The 23,459-nt window shown below is 38.3% G+C and overlaps 1 protein-coding gene across 6 annotated transcripts in view; it reads right to left on the reverse strand.

Moving 5' to 3' along the window:
- Positions 1-513: 513 nt before the first annotated feature.
- The window catches only part of LOC309698352 (CMP-N-acetylneuraminate-beta-galactosamide-alpha-2,3-sialyltransferase 1-like), a 103,255-nt gene continuing 80,309 nt past the window's right edge, over positions 514-23,459 (reverse strand). For all 6 annotated transcript variants that reach the window (XM_082520729.1, XM_082520730.1, XM_082520728.1 and 3 more), the window contains 4 exons: positions 21,608-21,787; positions 13,337-13,382; positions 6,895-7,014; positions 514-4,303 (listed from right to left, as the gene is read on the reverse strand). In XM_082520729.1, coding sequence (XP_082376855.1) covers positions 4,130-4,303; positions 6,895-7,014; positions 13,337-13,382; positions 21,608-21,787 — 520 coding nt within the window. In that variant the 3' untranslated portion in view covers positions 514-4,129. The remainder of the gene's footprint in view (positions 4,304-6,894; positions 7,015-13,336; positions 13,383-21,607; positions 21,788-23,459) is intronic.

Consider the following 23,459-nt stretch of genomic DNA (forward strand, 5'->3'; position numbering starts at 1 on the left):
AATCATGAGCCCGTTTTCTGTAGTTTTCTGTGGGTGACTGGCCTGGGCTGCAGTCACACCAGTTTTGCACATGGTCTTCTTTTTTTTAAACCACAAAGCTACGCTGCTGGAATAGCCGTGCTGTTGAATATCTTCTGGGTTAAGCAAGACCTTCCCTGAAAAGGCATCATCTGGAGAGGACCGTTTTTTGTTTTATAACCTGTATCACTCAAGAGAAATGTTGCTCCTCTCTTTTTGAGCCTTGAGGACAGGGTGTCTGTGATTTCTAAAAAAATAACTAAAATGTTTTGTTCACTGTGTTTGAGTTAGGCTTACACTAAATGACTGAACTTTCTTTGATATAAATCACTAACAAATTCCAACAAGATATCAGTAAAAAAAACGAATACAAAGGAAACAAAAAGGCTTGAACAGATATAAGAAACCAGCTGAGCTGTTGTAGGAATTTTCCAGCCTAATGTGTGTCAGACCGTGTGTTTAACAATTTTCTGTAAAACTAAATGAAGTCACCCATTCTTTTCATTGGAGCCTTTATTTTGTGTCTTAGTCTTACATACATCCATCTTCACAGCTAGTGTGTTTGTGAAGACTGAAACAACTGCACTACTTACAGTTTATTTAAACGATAAACAATGAATACAGTTTGAAAAGTGCCAGTTCATACTTAATCATATAATACCAAATCAAAACACGTTAATGCTGACCCACGTTTTTGTCCACTAGGTGGCAGTATTCCCTGCTCCCTGTATGACACATTCACACCACTGTTGTTTTCTGTGGCAGCTGAATGAATTCATGGTGACAGGAAAAACCAAATTGTGGTTTGTCTCTGTGTGTGCGGGAATGAAGAAAAGACACCGGCCATACAAATGTCTCTAATCTGTTACAAGGCACACAGAGCAAATCATAGCCTGTTACTGCAGCTAAGCCTAACTCCTGCATCATCTGAACAAGCACAACATTTCAGGTCAGATGTCTGTGAGTAAAAATAAGAAGGTGAGAGTTCAGTGTGATCAGCAAGCTAATAAAGTCTGGACAAAACAGAGCGACACCTCATCAAAAAGTGCAAAACATGTTGGCATCTTACTGACAATAAATGAGACAGCTATACTGTGTGTACCAAGCATATGAGTGTCAGATTTACACAACAATACAGTACACTTTAACTGTAAGGCACTTTACACATACTTTTCATTTACAAACTGTGTCACATAATACATCAAAAAATTTATACTACATCACTGATTTCAATGATAAGGCACCCCTGTATAGGCTGGTTCGTATGTCAGGTGTTAATGATCGATGACAAAGAACCCGCTGTTTGTGTTACGCTGCAAACACTGAAAACCTTTCTATCATTTTTCCATCACACCCAATGGCACAATCTCATTGATTGCTTTGCTATAACACAACTCTTAATCCACAGGTAGCTGCAGGTCTCCAGTAGAGTCCTTTTGGCCCAGCAGATTTAATAAAAGAAACAAATTCCAAGCACCAAACTTTCTTTCTGTCTAGAACAGAAACTAAGTTGGTGTTGGTATTCTACAATTTCAAATGTAGAATGTGCTGAAATTGTGAGAAACATCAAAAGCTGACCCCCTTCACCTCAGCTCAACAAGAGAGCGAGAGAGAGCCACAGTGGTTAGTGGTGAGAGAGAGAGAGAGAGAGAGAGAGAGAGAGAGAAGTGATCACGGGAACAAATAAGAGCAATAAAACATTATTTTCTGTTTCACCTCGGTTACATTTTACATATTAACACGCCCACACCGCCACATAAAGCCGCAGGAAGGTGCCACATTATGGTATTTTTAGTGAAAGCAGCTGAAGCACACGCTGCATCCTGTCTAATGTAATGTCTGTGCTCTGAATATGTAGCTCAGGCCAGCCCTCTGTCAAAGAGATGGAAATAATTCATATAATTCATGAAAATTTCAAGAGATTTTTCATTACAGTCATCTCTCCTAATACACACTGGGTATGTAACACTTAAACTGTGGGTAGAAAATTCGATACTACAACTAGAGAAAATGAAAATGACTGAACTGGTGTCCTTTGAAGAAGTTGCTTTGAAAACAAAGACTGGGTCTGGGACTACTCTCATCCTTGCTGACAGCAATAAGATGGAGTTAGTCTGCTATCAGTTTGCAATTGAATGGGGTCAAGTTAGCGTTTAAATGCGGTCAGATTTTGTTAATATGGTGATCAACTGTGTTAAACTGGTGAAAAATACAAATTCATTGCTGTCTGTATCCACAGAAATTCATATTAAACAGAAATTTACATTAACTGCTACTGCCAACCAGAACCATGGATTTAAAATTCAGAAATCCCTCCACAAATAATGTAGTTGCTGCATTACGGTCATTTAACTGCAAGATGACATTGGCGCTCAGCAACTTTGCTTATATATAAAGACATAATGAGAATATAATTTTGGTGGCAAGCTGTTGAATTACAAGTTGTTGACTGTTACACACTTAACCTTTAGGCAACCAGTTGTTGGTCCCAACTATTTAAAATAAGTCGCCAATGTGAAAAAAGTCAGTACAAACAATGACTGATTTTTCCTAGTCACAAGGAGGTGGTCATTCTATTGTTCTCTATGTGACTGAGACATATCTGAAAAAGCCAAGGATAGAGGAGGTGGATACTGTAATGTAGCCCATGAGTACCAGCGTGCTAGCTCAGATTTGTGTGTCTACTTCTCAACCATCACAGTCAAGAAATATCCAACAAAATAAGAAGAATAAGATTAAAAAGCTAAGTCTTATTTGTACCCTCAGTGCGCAGCGAGCACAGAGAGTGACAACTAAGGAACTAGCTTATTAATTTTTTTTAGTGTCACCGTGCTAATTCTGACTTGCTAGGAGATACACACTTGTGTCACAAAAAACACTACAGCCCACAAATCTTCAACAAAATAAGGAGAAAATAAGATTAAGTGTGGGAAAATTAAAACACTGCATATACCAGCAGCTCTGAGACACAGGCGAACTTGGGCTCAATACTAGCATGCTAAAATGCTCTTTATGATAATGCTAGCATTATTAGCAGAAGGAATGTTTAACATGTTCCCCATCATAGCTTAGCAGGTTAGACAGCTAACATTTGGCTCGAAATACATAGCACTATTGAAGCTTATTAGACGCAAAACAAAGTGCATAGTCATTTTTAGACTCTTTTTGATAGAGACTTAATTTTTGCTCTAGCATTGACAATATGGTTATTTTTTAAACTATACTGCAAAACTTAGTATGTAGGGATGACAAAGTGTTTGACATTTGGACTGAACACTTAAGTATTTCCCATAGATGTGGCTGTAGTCCTGGGGGTTTTCTGTAAATGTCCCAATGTAGTAAAATAATTTCTTGGGGCTAGATTTTGGGTTCAATTTTAAGCACCCCTTTAGTGTCATTAAACTTTATTTTACAGCTGTAATCAGGAAAGCAAGTTAATAAATAGCTTTTTAGTGCAGGTTGCACATTAAAAAATTGGTGGGTCTGACAAAAAACAGCAGAATTTCTCGCATGTCCATCACTACAAAGTAAAAAACCAATGCCATATTGTGAAAATGCATTTTGATGTTAGGTCTGTAGGGTTTTGCTTTAAATGCTTTTACATTTATTGGGTATCAATTTAAACTTAAACAGTTTGCAACAGAGGCAATTGAATGACATTAACGGTAATTACGGCACTTGGTCTGATCATTAGCATACAAAGCTTTTGGCGGCCACAGTGCTGGACATCATTACCGTATATAGAAAAGCGACACATGGATTATACACATACTATGTAGTAGAACTTCAGCTTTTTATAATAACATGCTTATTAACATACATCTTCGTCTCCCTTCTACTATTATCTGCTCGGTCTCCCATGGCAGTGCTGATTTTGTCTTATGGATGGCCTGTCCTCGTCTCCTGGTGTGACAATAGAAGTGACATTTGTTAAACAGCCACTTCAGTAAATGACAGGAAACTGGGCTGAGCAGAATAGTGAAAATGTCTTTGGAATCTGTAAAATAAAGAAATAAAATGAAAACAAAATTCTTCTTTTGGTGGGTAACGAACATTAAAAGGCTGCTGAGGTTCATTTGGTGGTCATCCAGCTGCACATATGGGCTCGGTATCATCTGCCTTTAAACATTCGGATTTTGTGCTTGTCTGCCAGCAGCAGGGTGACATTATATTCGTAATCTCCATCGTGGACTCCTGTGTGTCGGAAAGCTCCGGCCAAATGGTTCTCCTCCCAGTAGTGGTGCCAGTTTCCATACTGGTCTGCACCGAATCCAAACACACTGACCTGTAAGAGACAAGGTTAATCACAGTGAAACTACCACAGATGCTCTTAGTGCATAATAACATACTTTGCAGTATCTCCAAAGTTCTCCAAATGCCTTTTTTTAATCATCAACAGAGCGATCTTTGCTTCACAAGTCCAGTTGTGGAAGCATTTTGCAAACTTTGAAATTGATTTTTTACAGAAATACACTGTGCAGTATCACCACATGAGGCCAGTGATATGTGATGAGATTTTGGTGACACTAGAAAACAATTTTGTTTCTACTACCTATTTTTTTTATTTAAAAAGAGAAATTGTTGTAATTTGTAGATGGTCTGGATGCACTCATCCCACAGCCTGTTACACAGAAACTGAATTCAATTTGGCTAGATCAGATGATGGCTCATTTTGATGAAAATTTGGTTCTAGCCCATTGTCTACACAAAATAGTTCGCTGTTGTCACTAATGATGCCATTTAACCAATACAAGCCTGATCAATTCAACAAGCAATGGAAACAATCTGAGGAGAAGAGGTGGAGCCAGGTCAAGAAAAGTAATTTCAGGTGAGCAACTGAATTTAAACACAACCTATAATTTCTCTTTTTTTTTAAAGAAGGGAGACATATCTCAGCCATTGTCCATTTTTGTTTTTGCTTCATATTTTTGTAGACTTCTAAGACATCAATATGAGGTTTAAAGGCCTGGGATACATCCCCTGAACACTGTGCTTTTCATTGTTTCATCTAGGGTGTACTGAAAGCTTAGTTCTGTTCTTATTTTTACTCTCTGTATGCATGAGCAGACCATTGTGTGGTTCTGACCACAGATAAAACTGTTTGGATGGGTTTTTAGATTTTGCCAGAAGAATCAACGGTTTTGCGAATGTAGTTTGAGAATTGGGTTTTGTTTTTAGAGTTATGAGAAAAGGGTGAAATGTTTCAAGAAATGTGTCTCTACAAGTGAAACAACTACAGCAACTGGAGGAAAGTGTTTCTTTAATTTGAACAATATTTCATTAAGGCGATATTGACATTGGAAGTTTAGTCAACATCTTTGCAGAAGCACTTCTGAACGCTACCAGATAGTGATAGCAATGGTTAAAAAAAAGACTTCAGCGTTTATGTCCTCAGTCACTCATTTTGGGTCATATTGAATAAAAAACTTCATTCTTTTTATTGTTTTGTTCTTCCACACTGAGGGCACATTCAAATCTCGCATTAAGAGATTTGAATGTGCAATCCAGTGTCAGTAATGGAAAGGAACGAATGGGATGCTATCAGTGATTGTACAGCCAGTGTGCAGTGGCTCTTCAGACCAGTCGATCGGCCCCAAAAGTGCGTTGGCACACTGGAAATATGCCAGATTACCAGTGATGGTAGAAACGTTTATCTCGAGGCTTTAAATTGATCTATGGTAGCTGTTTCTCTTCTACACTCTCTATGGGTATACTTAGTTCTTAATTACTACATCAAAGCACATTGGCATGGAGGCACTCAGCTTGTGGCACTGGTTAGGAATTAGCCCAGGTTGCTTTTATAGTGCTCTTCCATTGGTCTTTTTTTTTTTTTGGTCTGGAGTTTCTCATCTTTCTCTTGTCAATATGTCATAAATTTTCTATGGGGTTCAAGTTAGGCAAGCTGGCTCATCAGTCAAGCACACTAAAACAACCTTGACAGTAAACCGTTTTGTAGCAGTACTGGCTGTGTGAGGAGGTGCTAAGTCCAGCTGGAAAATTAAATTGGCATCTCCATAAAGCTTGGATTCTTTTCAGATTCTGTGCCTCTCCATTCTTACTCCAGACTTTGAGACAGACAGACTTTCAAATGAAATGCTGAATGTCCTCATCTTAAGTCCAGTGTCCTCCACTGAAAAGAGGACACTGGACTACTGAACATAAATCTCTAACTTTCCATTGATGTGCCCTGATATAGCACTTTGAAAACAGCCAGGCTTTTCAGCAATGACCTTCTGTGGTTTGCACTCTTTCTGTGGGGTGTTGATGATAGTCATCTGGACAGCTGTCAAGTCAGCAGTCTTCCCCACGATTGTGATTGTGTGTATTGAACTAAACCAGGAGATCCATGATGTTTCTAATACTTGAATACTAATTTACTTAAACTCAAAATAATATATTCTAATAATATTTTATTTTTGATTTCCATTACCTGTAAGCCATAATGATCAAAATGAAAACAAAGAAGGTCTGAAATAGCTCACTTTAGGTTTATTAAATACTTAATTTCTTGATATGTGCGGATATTTTATCTGTGTCTGTTCCTCAATCTTTGCCAGGTCACAACTCTATCATTTTACCTTGATGTAATTGAGTATGACATCACTGCAGGCTGAAATTATCTGCAGTGTTTGGACTGTATTTCTAAAACAATCTGACATCTTAGAACACATCAGATAAACACACAAAAATATGGATACTAGGATGACAGTTATTCATAATGAAGTTTGAGGGTCACACAAATTAGAGGACTATCCAAGGAAAAACAATAAATAAGGAATTGGCAGGGAAATATGGGAGAAACTTATGAAAAATGGAGGTGTTGGCAGGAATGACTGAGCAGTCACATATGTTACCTATTAGAGTAGTTCTCCTTACCTCATCACATATGTGGACAGCGAGCAGCAAACTGAGGAAACCGGTCGAAGGATATCGTCCATGACTGTCAAGCCACGATTCGTAGACGTATTTGAAAAATGTTGGACTGTAAATCAACACCTGAAAAAGAGTGAGAAGAATTTCTACTCCTTTGTCATTTATCAAAATCAGGAAATGAAGAAATGTAAGTCACCAGTGCAGACTGCTTTTTAGATATTCGGTCTAGAGCAGATTGTGCTGGGCCCCAAATCGAATTCTTTATGGTACACTTCAGAAAAGTGGATAATGGTATAAACTTAGAGACAACAAAATAAAGCCAAGATGTGCCCAGAATGTGCTTTGTGTGCCCTTTCTAGGAAAATAAACCCTCTTACCACATCATGCTTTGTAAAGTGTAAAAGAAAATAAGATACACTCTCCACTTCACCTTGATCACACAACACACAAAATTTTTTTCTCTTGAATATTATGGAATCAATTGACGTCAGTAGCCACTGAAAAACACCCTGCTATCATCTGTGTGATTAAAGAGCGTTGACTTCAAGTTGAAAACAGGACTTGTGTCTTCTATTTGATTTTATAAAGATATTTTTAAAGAACTGGCATGACCTGTTAGCGTGATGCTACACTCGGTCGACGCTACACTCGTGTGGCTGTAGTTGTTAGAAATTGTCTTGACTGCATTAAAATATTTTTTTATTGCCACTGATCCTCTAATACAGTGCTGTGCATATTTGCAACTTTAAATATTTCAGATCATTAAACAATTTTAGTATTAGATAAAGATAACAGAGTAAAACCAAACAGCATTTTTTAAATGATGATTTTCATTTATTAATGGCCTGGTGTGAAAGTACTTGACCCCTAAAACTAAAAAATGCTTGTGGCACCCTTGGCAGCAAGAACCACAATGAAGTGTTTGCGAGGAGTCTTTTCAGTCTTTTGTCGCACTCTTCCTTTTAGGTTAGTCTTTATTCAGTCATACTAAAGAGTTTTCGTGCATGAGCGGCCTGTATAAGGTCTTAATTAATCATCTGAATCAGATTTAAGTCTGGACTTTGACTAGGCCACTCCTAAATCTTCATTTTGTTTTTTGTTTTTTGAGCCATGCAGATGACTTGCTGGTGTTCTTCAGATCATTGTCCTGCTGCATAATCAAGCCCATGAGCTTCAGAGCTCAAACTGAAGGGTGGACAATCTCCGTCAGGATTTTTCTGGAGAGCAGAATTCATGAATCCATCAATTTGGAAAGCTGTCCAGGTCTTGAAGCAGCAAACAGCCTCAGACCATCACACGATCAACACCATGTTTGACTGTTGATATGATCTCCTTTTTATTAAATGCTATTCTTTTCAATCCAGATGTAAGAGAACTCAAACTTTCCAAAAAGGTCAACTTTTGTCTTGTCAGTCCACAGAATATTTCTCCAAAAGTTCATTAAGATGTTTTTTTTTGGAAATGTGAGATGAGCCTTTGTGTTGTTTTTTTTCTCAGAAGTGATTCTCACCTTGGAAATCTCAGTTCTTTAGATGTTTTTTCTGGGTTCTTTTGTGGACATCTGGATTAGTCATTAATGTAATGTTGGAGTAATTTTCGTAGGCTGGCCACTCCTGTTAAGGTTCGCCAGCGTTCCACCAGGTTTTCTCATTTGTGGTTCACTGGAGTCCTAAGCCATGAGAAATGACCTTTTAACTCTTTCCATGACTTTGTTTCTCACCTGCTTCTTTATATCATGTCATAGTTAGTTTTTAGATCTTTTAGCCTAGTTTACTTTATCAGACTTAAATTATTTCTTGATTTAACATATCTGGAAGTAATGAAGCCTGGATTTTGACTTGTGACATTTACCTTGTGAAATTACATCTTCCAGGTAGGTTTGGATATTTTTTCCCCCTAATAAATAAAATCATCATTAAAAAATACTGGTGGCTGCAAGTGCTACCCATCAGCTTCCAACAGATGCACCTATGGTTTCAATTTCAAAATCCTACATCGCTTCAATGTTGAGTTATCGCATTCACAAGATTTTCAGAAAACCTGACCTCTGACCTTATCCTTTAAGTTTATGTCACTGAGATTCAAACTCGTCCTAAATTTTAAGAAGATGCACCTATGGTTTCAATTTCAAAATCCTACCTCACCTCATTCGCTCGTTTTTGCATTTAAAAACTCTGATGCCAAGGCAGCCGATCATGTAATGGCAATAACCCATCAGCCTTTCACAGCTGAGGGTGAAACACTGCATTCTATTTTTTGACAAGCTATAGTTGAATAATATTGTAATTTGTTTGATGGGCTGAATCTTTTAAATGTGACGATTATTTAAAAAGAATATGCAATCGGGAAGTGTGCAATTACCTCAAAGCACTGAACTTCTGCTATGATTGCAGTGAAGACCACCGCATGTGATTCACATAATTTTCATACACAATAAACCACTCCATGACCCTTTCTGACCAGTGGATGAGTGCACTGTCATCATTGGAGCCATTCTGTTATAGTTTGAAGGACTTTGGACCCAAAAGCTTTACAAGCAGGCAGAAACTCTACAGGCAGGCAGGTTTAACTAAAGGCTCACCTTTAATGGTGGAAAACTGTCCAAAAATTCAGAGAAACAGAATACATGACAGTCAAACACATAAAAACAAACAACAGTGAGATAAACAGACATTGCGACAAACACAAAGGGCAACTGAAGCTATTAAAAACACAAAGGCCTAATCAGGTGAAAAGGGAGCAGTTGGCTGGACAGACGGAATAAGGCACAGACGGACGGAAATATAAGGCACCAGGAGCAAAAGACTACCAAACAAAACAGGAGGTATAATAAGAAACATCTGGCACAGGGATGGAGATTTGACAACAAATTACAGGGAAACACCAGAGAGGCAGAAAACCTGAAACCTAAGGAAGTGATCTATACAACATAACTATGATCAAAGAAGACTAGATCAGAAAACTAAAGGTAAGAAAACATAAATATAAAACTGAGGCTACAAGGAAAATATTGTTAAATAGAAAATGAAACCCAAAGACTCAGAACACTAAATATAGGAAATCAAACAGTAAATGCCAAAAACCCAGGGTCTGTGACACGTTCACATCAGGATAGAAATGATTCAGTGCATTTCATAAAAATTCAAGTACTCACTCAAAACCTTGTATGGATTTGCAGTGACTCTAACCCTGCTGGGGTTCTCACAACGGCAGTCTAATTTTGTGAAGTGAACAAAAAACATAACCGATTGCACCTTTACTTTATACGCAGTTCAAGTTATACTAAAATATGGCACAAACATTTCAATGTCAGTACTTTTATTATAAAATATTTATGCATTCTAATCGTCCTGATCATTTTCTAAAACCTTTAAAGCCTGAACCATGAAACAACTGCCAGAAAATTCAAATAAATTTGCATCTATAAGTTTTAGTTTGTATAACTTTTGCTACATCTGGCATTTCTGTGCAATTTACTGCTCACAGTTAGTTTATCTTAAATCAACAAAAACATATAAGGGAATTAAAGTTATGGTTAAAAACAATCACAATGATGACGCAGAGGCCTCAAAAACTCATGTATCAAATGTGATACACTTGGCATTACTGTTGCTAATGCCAAGAAATTCAACATGTTGTCTCACAAATGGTTAAAAATATATATAAAGGAGTTAAAAAATGACAAAATCACTCTCCTTTGAACAAGGAGGTCACAAACAAGAGCTGAAAGTAACACTTGCATTGCAAGAGGGACTGAAATTACAACGCAAACCTCAACACGCTACAGAGTGACCGATGACTGATCACCGGCGTGAAGGGAAATAAGGGCCGCTGCTGTAGCCTACATTCATTATATTTCGGGCAGACATTTCACATCTGGAATGACTTATTCATTACAACAGCTGAATACAGTTATGAGTTTGGCATCAAGTCTCAGAGCTCATCAGCCCCTGCAAATATGATACAGATACAAATTTGGGAGAGATGAGTAAAAATTCCCCAGGAGCCTAGAGGTGAATGCTGGGAAGCTGGTGTAAGGGTTGAACATGTGAACATGAAAAATTCTGCGTCTTTAATAGACGGCCAAATTGATGTGGTATGCTTGAAGTGGAAACTATCAGAGTGCAGCTCTCGACAAGCTCGCAAGCCTTGCTCCATTAGCGGGAGGGTTCATAACCACTCCACAGGCTCTCCTGTGCTGTTGTATGTTCCAAATAAATTATTGGTTTTGGAACTATGTTGTTTAATGCGTGGAAATTTTCTTAATGCGTTACTCTTACATGTTCACCCATGCACTCATCTACTTGTTGAGAACTTGGTGAAGGATGACTCATCTGGCCTTCAAGCATGTTCTTACTGGCAGTCTGATCACGTCGTCATTGAGATTCTCACTTGGCTGAGGGAGAATTGCTCTTCTGTTTTTCCTTTTATATCACACTGATGCATAAGAATAACTCAGTTGGCTTCAGTGCAGCTGTTTCTATTAAAACACTATCCAGGTGAGCGGTTTGTTTTTCCACAAAAAAAAAAAGAAAAAAAAAAAGGAGTTTTTCCACAAAAAATGAAAGTTGCTAAAGTTATTCCCATTTACAAAACCGGTGAAAGACATCATTTTACAAACTATAGACCAGTGTCAATACTCTCCCAGTTCTCTAAGATACTGGAAAAACTCTTCATAAAAAGATTTGACAGTTTTGTGGAAAAATATGAATTAATGACAGATAGTCAGTATGGGTTCAGAAACAACAGATCAACAGCTTTGGCACTGATAGATCTAATGGAAAAGATAACGGAATGTATGGATAATAAGAGGTATGCGCTCGGAGTTTTCTTAGATCTAAAGAAGGCGTTTGATACTGTTAATCATGAAATTCTATTAAAAAAACTGGAAAAGTACGGGTTTAGGGGAGTGGTTTTGGAATGGTTAAAAAGCTATGTAGGGAATAGGCAACAATATGTACAAATAAATGAATATAAATCTAATTTGATGGATATAGCTTGTGGAGTACCTCAAGGTTCAGTACTGGGTCCAAAAATGTTTATTATGTACTTAAATGATATCTGCAGAGTATCGGAGATTTTAAAGTTTGTAATATTTGCAGATGACACAAATATACTGTGTGCAGGTGGGGAATTGCCACAGGTTTTGGAAATGATCACACAGGAATTAACGATATTAAAGAAGTGGTTTGATATAAATAAATTATCATTGAATCTCGATAAAACCAAATTTATGTTGTTTGGAAACCAAAAGAAAAACATCGAAGTAGAAATATGTGTTGACAATGTATATTTAGAAAGAGTAAATGAAATAAAATTTCTTGGGGTGATCATTGACCACAAGCTCTGTTGGAAGCCACACATTACTTATGTTCGGGGGAAATTGGCACGGGGCATTGCCGTCCTGGGAAAAGCAAAGCATATGTTGGATCAGAAAGCACTGCACATTTTATACTGTGCTTTACTACTGCCATATATGAGCTACTGTGTAGAGGTCTGGGGAAACACATACAAAAGTAACACACAAACAATAACTATAATACAGAAAAGGGCCATTAGATTAATAAATAATGTAGGGTACAGGGACCATACAAATGCACTCTTTGTCAAAATGCAAGCTATTAAATTCCAAGACTTGGTGAAGCTTAAAACAGCGCAAATAATGTATAAAGTCAGAAATAAATTGCTTCCCAAAGAAATCTGTAAATTGTTCATAGAAAGAGAAGGTGGGTATAACTTAAGAGGGAAATGGAATTTAAAAATACAAAGTGCTAGAACAACTTTAAGAACTATGTCTATCTCAATTGCAGGAGTTAAATTATGGAACAGTCTAACAGAAGAAATAAAAGACAGTCAAAACATAAAACAGTTTAAAGTAAAATATAAAAACCTAATTTTAAATAAGTATAAGAATGAAGAAAACGGGGTTAACCCAGGACGGTAATGTTGCTGGTAATGGTGTTGCGGTTCTTTTTTGTTTTTTTGTTTTGTTTTGGTTTGTTGTTTTTCCATAACTTGTGTATCTGCAAATATACACATTCTGTATTTTTCATATGAAAGAAACTATACTGTGGTGGGGCTTGCTAATTTCTTGTTTTTGATTTATGTATGTTATGTTTTGTTTTACTTCATATGTTTATATGTTTCATATGTTGTTTGTTTAATTTAAGACAAAAAAAAATTAAATGAATGAGAGGTAAAACTTGAGGGGGTAGGGACAAATAAGTAAATACTTCAGCCTACTCCTTTTCAAACAAATAATGGAATGATATTTTGTAATGATTGTGAAGGCACATGTTTGAAATGTTTGAAATAAAAATGAACTGAACTGAACTGAACTGAACTGAAGTGAATCTCCAACAGTGAGCCCTCTTTAAAAGTCATTTACCCATTTTCCTCTTGAAACAACGGCGCCTACTGATGCTGTAATAAAGTCATAACTCACCTTATCTTTATTTGCCTTTATCCTGGACATCACAGGTAAATATGTGCTGTAAGACAAGAAAAATTACAGGAGTTTAGACCATTGAATTGTCTAAAGCAGGGTTGTCAAACATAAGGCCCTGGGGCCAGAATTGGCCCAACAAAGACTCCAACCCAGCTAGCTGGAGTGCTTTGGAGAATGTGAAGGATGGCATAAATTTTGGATTTCTAACTTTATTTTCATAAATTTTAAATCTCTTCTTACTAATAAAGACTTCTCTCATGACCATAGCAGTCCTACTATAACAAAGTGAGTAAATAATAGATAAACAGAGTTTTTACAATCGTTGAAACAAAATTTGTTAAAAAATATAAACTTTCAGTTTTATACTTACAGGACAGTCTGGAGTTACCAGAACTGCTTCTGTAATTTTACACATTCACTTCTAATAATTTAAGCCCAAATCATGTATTACAGAAACATACTTTTGCATGTATTTTCCTTATATTAAGAAAATATTAATCTTCATGATTAAATGTACAAATAAACTTCTCTATACTGACAGAAAAGGGACTTTAGCTGGTGCAGCCCACTTGAGATCAAAGTGGGCTGTATGGGGCCCATAATGTAAAATGAGTTTGATACCCCAGCTCTAAAGCATCCCCTGAAATGTTCTGCTGAACACCATCTGGCAGGTTACATGTTTGTAATGAAATGCCACTGATGATGTATAAAAATGAATGCCCAGTGTCCCTCCTCACCTGTATCAGGCAAAGTAATTAAAACCTCATGAACAGAGTTTGCAGTCATTACAGTGACTAATGCTCACCGTCAGCCTCTTTTTTTGCATCGTTCCCCACATCAGAGCTGTTAGTGACAACACATGATTTTTAAATAGAGGTGTGTGTGCAGTGCTGTGAGGTGGCTGCATTTAGGCTGTGTGGATTGTAGCGCATCACAAATGGAAACAGAGACACATGCAAAAAATGGGACTCTCTACTTTCCTAAATAAAGAAGCTAATAAACTTAATTTACACTCCATGGGAATTCCACACTCTGCTTGTGCATATGTTCACACACTGCATGATAAACTACTAGGCTCAAATGAAAACTAAATACATGGCAAACTACAATAAAGATAAAGATGTTTAATTAGAAAAAAGGTTAATCAAGGTTGTGGCCTCAGAGGCAGCATGTAGGGTATTTTTCAGGAGAGATTTTTTTGGAAACCCTCAGATTTATTCTTCATAAAGAACCAAAAGAAAATGCAGCAAAGTGAAGAAAGAAAAAATGTTTACACTCAATTGTTAATAGAGGTTTCTTCTACTTGAACATAGTATAAATTTGTTAAACTTATTAAATGGTAAAAAAAAAAATAGGAATAACATACATTCTTTTCGAATAGGATAACACAAACTCTTGGCCTTTGCAAAGTAATTGTGCTTACATTTTAGTCACCCATCCTAGCTGTCAGAAAAACCCTAAGTGTGTCTCATTTAAAGAAAGAAGATGGTACAGAGAAAAGTGTTTCCAGGAATTCAAGTGGGCACAGTGGGGGCAAAGACCCAGTCAAGAGGAGCCTGTGGGAAATAAATATGCATCCATTTGATATTTGTCTGAAAATTCCTAAATATTTTAGTTGCAGACAGACCTGCAGCCTCCATAAACGTGCATTAGGAGACATGGCTGTCCTACAACAATATAGTCACTAAAGTGAAAGACAGGACTCTATTGTGAGAGAAAGGAGAGTCTCACAGATCCTATTTAAGATTCACATACGCAAAGCAAATTCAATTTAATTCAATTTAATTCATCTAGTGCAAAATGACAGACCCTAGAACAATACTGAGAAAACCCCAGCAATCAAACAGCTTCCTTTGAACAAGCACTTGGTGACATTGGGAAGGAAAAACTCCCTTTTAACAGGAAGAGACCTCATGCTCAGGGACGGCCAGCCATCTGCTGCGACCACTATGAAGGTGGGAATCGACTTTTCAAGCCTTAAAAAACAGTTTTTCATGGACCCAACAGATTTCTATGCATATCAGATTATTAGTTATACTTAAAACTCAGCATATACCAATTAAAATTTTTTACAGCTTCAATATAATACAGATTCATTGGTTCATGGTCTTATAACAATGTTGTTGAATAAACTCCCCACTTTCAACTTTCTTCTGTAGAAATAAAATTTATAAAATCCTTCCAGGAATATATATATATTACCGAACTGATTTTAATAAATCAAATAATTTAAAAAAATAATAAAAATAAATTACAATTTATGCAATTATTTGCACTGCAATCTAATTAGAGCTCTTTTTTGCAGACACAAAACGCCTCCAATTTGCTTAATCTTTTGTGGTTAGCTTTCTCTTGGTAATGCTAGGTCTTCCACTAGTAATCGTTCCACAAAGTGGCACAACAGCTTTATAGAGTTGCATCTAAAGAAACCTTAAAAAAACCCCTCTTTAAACAATGTCCTTTCCACTAATGAGATCAACGTAGCGATGTCTAGCTATCACGCACAGCATGATATTTGGCAAAAAACTAAAAACTACCTCTGTAACTTTGCTCTGCTTCACTTCAGCAGCATCAGGTAATGTTCAGATGTTGATTAATGGTTTTCTTTCGTTGTTGATCTACTACAGAATTTTTTTTTTTTTTGAATCCCAGGCCAGGAAAATCACCTTCGTGTTTTTTTGTGTTTTATCCTCAGTTACTTTGACACAGGCATCTGCTGTGATGCTTACACCTTTGATAAAGTCTCGCAAGTGTCAGCTTTATTTTTATAGATATAAAAATATGGACATGTACTGATGCATGATCTGAATTATAATATTTCTGACTGTCTGAGGCAAAATTTCCCCGATTCAAATCGACTTGAATCGAATTGTAGATCGAATTGATTCGGGACCTTGTGAATCGGAATCGAAACGATTCTAGAAATCAGTGACGATACCCAGCCCTAGTTTGCATAAACAATACCTGCGAATCTCAATGAACTAAAGCAACCTTGTAAATAAGAGTGGGTCAAAGCAATGACGTGAGTGACCGACAGTCATACAGAAAATTCCTGCATCAAAGATGGTTCTACAAGCTATAGAAGTGTCCTTAGTTTTTCACAGTACTGCACATGACAACTTGTTTTCAGGCCCTTCTGGTTCTTTTATTTAACTACAGGCTGTTATGCAGATTTGTCAGATTTTATTTTTTGTGCGTGTACAGCAAGGTTTGTTCCTATCCAGAAACAGAAAGCCATATGTCCATTTAACTAGTTCTGTCCTTTCAAAGCCCCATTTAATTTAACAAGCTTAGAAAATGTAAAACAATATAAATAACTGATAATAACTCATATCTCCCACTTAAGATCTACTGGCTGTTGGGTTAATGCTGACATTACTCTCAGCAAAGTGAAATTTAATGATGCAGAATGATTGCTTTGGCAGAGTTGGAAGACAACTGCATATTTATGGGCAATATTTGTTTGGCTACTTGCACCATCTAACATGCTGGCGTGATTGAGTTATTGGCAGTGGCATTAATTGGCGGTGACTTCATTTTTTTCCCTGGATGTCCAGTAATCAAGCTAATGATTATGGTTCACTGGGGGTGAAACAACTGAAGGTGAAATTTACTGGAAAATTTCAAAGTGAGTGATTATCCTTGTTATGGTTATGTGACAAACAGCAATATTGAGCAAGTCTGATTGCTGTGACAATCTGGTATTTGAAGGATGTAAATGAATCTGGGAATGCTGCACATGAAGTATGCCTGATTATGCATTTGGGGCTTTTACATTTCCATGCTAGTGAAAATGTTTGAGCTGATTCCAGTGACAAATGAGATGGTAAATGAAGCAAATCACATCCAACTCGGAATAAAAGAGAATGTCTGTGAAGGTTCTCAGTCATCCAGGTCATCGTAGTCAAAGGAGATTGCAAAGAAAAGTGTCTGGACTTCTTTAAGTTGCTTGAAGACGTTTCGCCTCTCATCCGAGAAGCTTCTTCAGTTCTAAGGTCCCCACCATTTGACCTTAGAACTGAAGAAGCTTCTCGGATGATCTATGCTACATGAAACCTGTGTGGAAAAACATTTTTATTGTCTAGTTACACAATAAAAATAGACTAACTGAACTCTGTGTAACTATTGAGAATTAAACTCTATTTGACCTCATGGCTATGCTTACATGCTGGCACTGCCACAGTATGCTGTCATACAGTCAGCAGGCAGAACACAGTGGGAGTAGATGGGATGTGTTGTGTAGCAGGCATGCTGGAAAGGTCAAGCTGTGCCTGATATGTTTGCCATATGAGTGACGATTCATGGTGTAGCCAGCATATCGATCCTTGTATATTGTGTATGCTTGTGATACATGACATGATTTTTACTTTAAATAACAAAGACAAGAGTCGGTGGCTCTTTGCTCTACAGGGTGGGCCATTTATATGGATACACCGTAATAAAATGGGAATGGTTGGTGATATTAAAGTCCTGTTTGTGGCACATTAGTATATGTGAGGGGGCAAACTCCTCAAGATGGGTGGTGACCATGGTGGCCATTTAGAAGTCGGCCATCTTGGATACAACTTTTGTTTTTTCAATAGGAAGAGGGCCATGTGACACATCAAACTTATTGGTAATGTCACAAGAAAAACAATGGTGTGCTTGGTTTCAACATAACTTTATTCTTTTAAGAGTTATTTACAAGTTTCTCTTTGTTCACAGCCATTGACATGTCGAAGAGGTTAACACGTGAGGAGCGGATCGAAATTGTTTTGATATCTGGTGAACGCAGTAACCGGGCCATTGCAGCAGATTTCAATGCAAGACACCCTACGAGACCACCCATCCCCCATGCTACAGTTAGCAAATTGCTTGCTAAGTTTCGTGAAACTGGTTCAGTGTTGGATTTGCCAAAATGTTGATGCAAGAAAACTGTCAGTAATCAAGAAACATCAGTGGCTGTCCTAGCTTCATTCAGCAAGAGCCCACAGCGTAGCACTCGCCGCATGTCACTGGAGAGTGGCATTAGTCGAACATCCCTTCGGCGGATAAACTCCAGCTACTGCAGCATCTTAACGAGGATGACCCAGATCGGCGCATAGAATTTGCAGAATGGGCAAAACAAAAATTGGAACAGGACCCTCAGTTCACACAGAAGATTTTGTTCAGTGATGAGGCAAACTGTTATGTGAATGGTGAAGTTAACAAACAAAACCACCGCTATAGGTCTGACACTAACCCACATTGGATGGATCCCTCCAAGACTGTTGGAACAACAAAAGTGATGGTTTGGTGTGGTATATGGGGTACAACGATAGTGGGTCCATTCTTCATCAATGGAAACCTCAAGGCCACTGGATATTTGAAATTGCTACATGATGATGTGATTCCCTCTTTATGTACTGAAGCCAGCACGTTCCCTGAGTTTTTCCAGCAAGATGGTGCACCACCACATTATGGGTGCCAGGTCCGAGCATTCCTAGATGAACAGTTTCCTGGAAAGTGGATTGGTTGTTGTGGGCCAGTTGAATGGCCCCCAAGGTCTCCCGATCTGACCCCCTTAGACTTTTATCTTTGGGGTCATCTGAAGCCAATTGTCTATAGTGTGAAGATACGAGATGTGCAGCACCTGAAACTACGGATACTGGATGCCTGTGCTGGCATTTCTCCTGCGGTGTTGCTATCAGTGTGTGAAGAGAGGGAGAAGTAGGGTTGCATTGACAATCCAACACAATGGGCAGCACATTGAACACAGTTTATAAGTGTTCAGAAACTTGTAAATAACTCATGAAAGAATAAAGTTATGTTGAAACCAAGCACACCATTGTTTTTCTTGTGACATTACCAATAAGTTTGATGTGTGTAAGTTTGATGTGTCACATGGCAGCACGGTGGCACGGTGGTTAGCACTGTTGCCGCACAGCAAGAAGGTCCTGAGTTCAATTCTACCATCACATCTTTCTGTGTGGAGTTTGCATGTTCTCCCCATGTTTGCGTGGGTTCCCTCCGGGTACTCCGGCTTCCTCCCACCGTCCAAAGACATGCAGCTTGTGGGGATAGGTTTATTGGTCAATCCAAATTGCCACTAGGTGTGAATGTTCGAGTGAATGTGAGTGCGAAAGGTTGTCTGTCCCTGTGTGTTGGCCCTGCGAGAGACTGCCGACCTGTCCAGGGTGTACCCCGCCTCTTGCCCTATGACAGCTGGGATAGGCTCCAGCGCCCCCCGCGACCCTGAAAAAGGATAAGCGGAAGCGAATGGATGGATGGATGGATGGTGTCACATGGCCCTCTTCCTATTAAAAAAAACAAAAGTTGTATCCAAGATGGCCGACTTCTAAATGGCCACCATGGTCACCACCCATCTTGAGGAGTTTGCCCCCTCACATATACTAATGTGCCGCAAACAGGACTTTAATATCACCAACCATTCCCATGTTATTACGGTGTATCCATATAAATGGCCCACCCTGTATATAAGTGAGGGCCCAGAAGAGTCTCTTTTCACTGTTGGAGCATGTGCTTATGGGAAACATTCTGGGGACACTTTTGATTCTTTGACTAATGACCCTGCTCTTTTTGTCAACAATCAGTTTTGCAGCAAACTCTGTTTTTTCCCAGAGGTTCTTTTTTGAGTGTTGTTACTTTTTAATAGACTAAAAAGCGAGATTCCAAAAGTGATCGGCCAGAGAAAGATTATCATTTTGGCTCCGGATTTTTGACACACTTTTGTGCTAATTATATATAAAAAAATTACCTGTGATCTGTGTTTATGCTTTACTGTAATTAACTTCTTATAAATACATTATGGTCGGTCTAGAATTAATACAGTTCAAAAGAACAAAATATTTTTCCTGCATAAAAACTGGCTGCTGCAGGTCTGGCTAAATCTATTTTTGGACCTAAGAATTCTGACTTAAGTTATTTTTATTGATCAATTTTAAGTGTCAATATAGTTATACATAAAAATATGATATGTTAAATGATTCCACAATTTAATACATTTTGTTTAATACATTTCTTTAAAGCTAAAATAACAAAACCTTCTAATGAGCTCATACTGACTAAACATTTATGTATCCATTCTGGAAAACCTGTGACATCTACTGTTACAGCTCTAAATTCTGGATAAGCATCAACTGGCCTTTTTTATTATCTTTGAGTTCATCTGCAATAGGCTAGTGACATGTTCAAGGTCAGTTGTGGGCAATGCAACAGTCACTTTAGACCTTGTTAACAACAAACTACCCATTTAAGATGGGCATACACTGTGCGATTTTTGGCCCATTTTGGGATGATTTTTCACTTATGCAACCATTTTGGGGATCGGCACGAGTTTCGCCTTAATCGTGTGTCATGCATCGTGTAGTATACATGGGATAATGCGAAGCAATTAACACCTCGCCGCCAGCTCCCAATCAGCAATCGTGTGGCCACGAGAAAATCAAACCTGTTTGAAATCCTGGTCGCCTCCTGTGAGGGTATTGCACTGCTGAAGCAGTGCCACGAGTCGATTTAACGCAACCTCTCACACTGCGCATGCACAAACACAGAAATGGAAATGACAGAGACAGAGCAGAATGGCAGTGCAGCGTGTGATCTGGACACAAGCGGTGGAGGCCCAACTTGTAGAACTTTGGCAAACCTTTTCGATGTGGCCTCACAAAACTATCACGACTGCAACAACCGAGAAAAGAGCTGGATGGACATTGCTGCTCAATTATGTTCTTCATTAGCAATTTAGCAAAGTTGATGGTGGTACGTGTGTGTGTGTCTGTGTGAGTGAAAGACAGAGAGGGAGAGAGAGACAGATTTTGTGTTATATATTAGTTATATAATATTTAGACGCAAATTTGGACGCACAGTGTGAGCACTCAGGTCGTATCAAAGCTTCGAGCCGTATAGCCGTATATATGCCCAGCTTTAGGCATGCAGAAGGTTCAAAGCGCCATTTCTCCATTGATTTGGAGTTCACTGAAAAACATAGGATTTCTCAGGAAAAAAAAGAACTCTTTAGCTGCTAAATAGTGAATATGTTGCTGTTAAATTTGGCAGCAATTTGGTGGTGAACAGATGGAGCCTGTCCACCGCCTACAGGTGGAAACAGTAAAGATGAGAGCGGGTGAATTTAAACAAGTTGCTGCCCATAATATAAGATTAGTGAGAAGAATGACATTATGTTACAACTCTCTGTGGGTTCTTCACTGACAGTCTTTCACATTATGCATCAATATTTAATCCATTTTGAATGTGGAATTATAGATGAGCGCAGCTTTAATGTTCACTTACTGTTTAATAGTGCCAGTGGTCAGAGCACTAATAATCCACTGCAGATCCAGAGTCTTGAAAGGGATCAGCACCAGACTAGTAATATTGTCCAGGTCTATGGCACTTTCTGGATACATGACGTGATGAGTTGTCCTGCTGCCCACATCCTCCTCAAAACCACTGGTGGGAGCCTGGTTCATCCTGCAGAAATAGAAGAAGACTTTTCTGAGTTATTTGTCACACATTCTCTTTCCACTTTAGTGCTTTTGCCATCTTTGTCTTTCATTCGACAGTTCAAAGTGAGTTTTATTTCACCCACATGTTACAAAGATGGAAACCATTTGGCTGCTGTTATGCGAATCCCTATAATCTTCAAAGGGTCTGTCTTATAGACCATGTGTTTAATTATCAAGATTCTCTCATGTCACCCAAACCACATGTCGCTGAGTCATACAAAACCAGCCATGATTGTGAGAGACAAAGACAACAATAAAAAGCACAATTTGTCCTGCTCTCCCATTTTTGGGCATCCAGACAGTAATTTTGAGATCAACAATTACCACCTGGCAAGCTAGGCGAAACATCCCTTTCATTATGTCAAACAATACTCTCTTAAACTGGAGCGGTAATTGGCAGGAACATAGCTTGACACTGGCAGTTGGTTTTGGTCAATGGCAGAAAGTGACACAGAGGAAAGAGAAATCATGAAGCTGACCTCCTATGTAACTAGCAACACCTTTTTGAGCGCTCTGGTCTGGGCAATATCATCTTCCTCATTACTGACTCTTGGGTGACAGAGATGTGATATTTTCAGACTGCTTCTTGAATCATTTTGACTCCTGACAGACTAATTGTTTTTTTTCTTCTTCTTTTTGCTGCAGCTATTTATGGTTGACCAAAATGTTTGGGTTATTTGATGTTGCGACTTTTCATTTGAAATGACCTTGCACAAATTGAGACAGTGACAGTCTGGGTATAAAAGTAAAATTTAAGAAAGCGGTTGCAGCATCTGGAAAATATTTCCCGAGCGGATGATTGTTACTTTACTTCTAATTGGTGCTGAAATGCTTGGCCCAGGGCTTAAGATATTATATTATTTTTTATTTTAGACCGGATATGGTAGTAGAATATTTCAATTCTTTAGTGAATTTCAGGTATTTGAACATATAAAAATTGGAAATTCCCTCTTTTTTCTCAGAAAACCTTCTTTTAAAACCTCATGAACTTATTTTTAATTTGATATGGCAAATGATTTTGATCCTTAAATATCCATCCATCCATCTTTAGCAACTTATCTGGTACTAGGTCACAGACGCAGCAGCCTAAGCCTCCCTTTCACATCAAACAGCTTATCTGGGGTCCATCCCAGGCCTCTTCCCAGTAGGACATGCCCAGAACACCTCACCCAGAGGTGCCCAGTTGGCATCATGCCTGAACCAGCTGGCTCCTATCCATGTGGAGGAGTAGCAGCTCTACTCTGAGTCCTTTTCAAATGACTTTACTCCTGCCTGTAAGGAACGGTCCAGCCAAAGATCCACAGTCAGGACGACAACAGCATTGTTTCCCCTGAATCTGAGTTTCAACTAATGGGTTGACTCTCTTCTCCAGTATACTAGCATCGACCTTTTTTCCTTCCCACTGTCGCCAAGTGTTTGCTCAAAGGTGGTTGTTTGACTGCTGGGTTTGCTCTGTATTATTGTAGGATGAGGTGACTGTTGCTGTGATCTGGCACTATTATCTAAAACTGAATTGAACTGATTTGAAACAACCCCCTTTTATTTATAGTACTGTATCACCCAGAGCCTGTCTTTGTCCTGTCTTCATCCACTCACCCCAGCTTGTTGAGGCAGATGGCTGCCTGTTCCTGAGTCTG

This window comes from Aulonocara stuartgranti (assembly GCF_965226115.1).
Source record: "Aulonocara stuartgranti genome assembly, chromosome: 22".
In the NCBI taxonomy this organism is placed as follows: Eukaryota; Metazoa; Chordata; class Actinopteri; order Cichliformes; family Cichlidae; genus Aulonocara; species Aulonocara stuartgranti.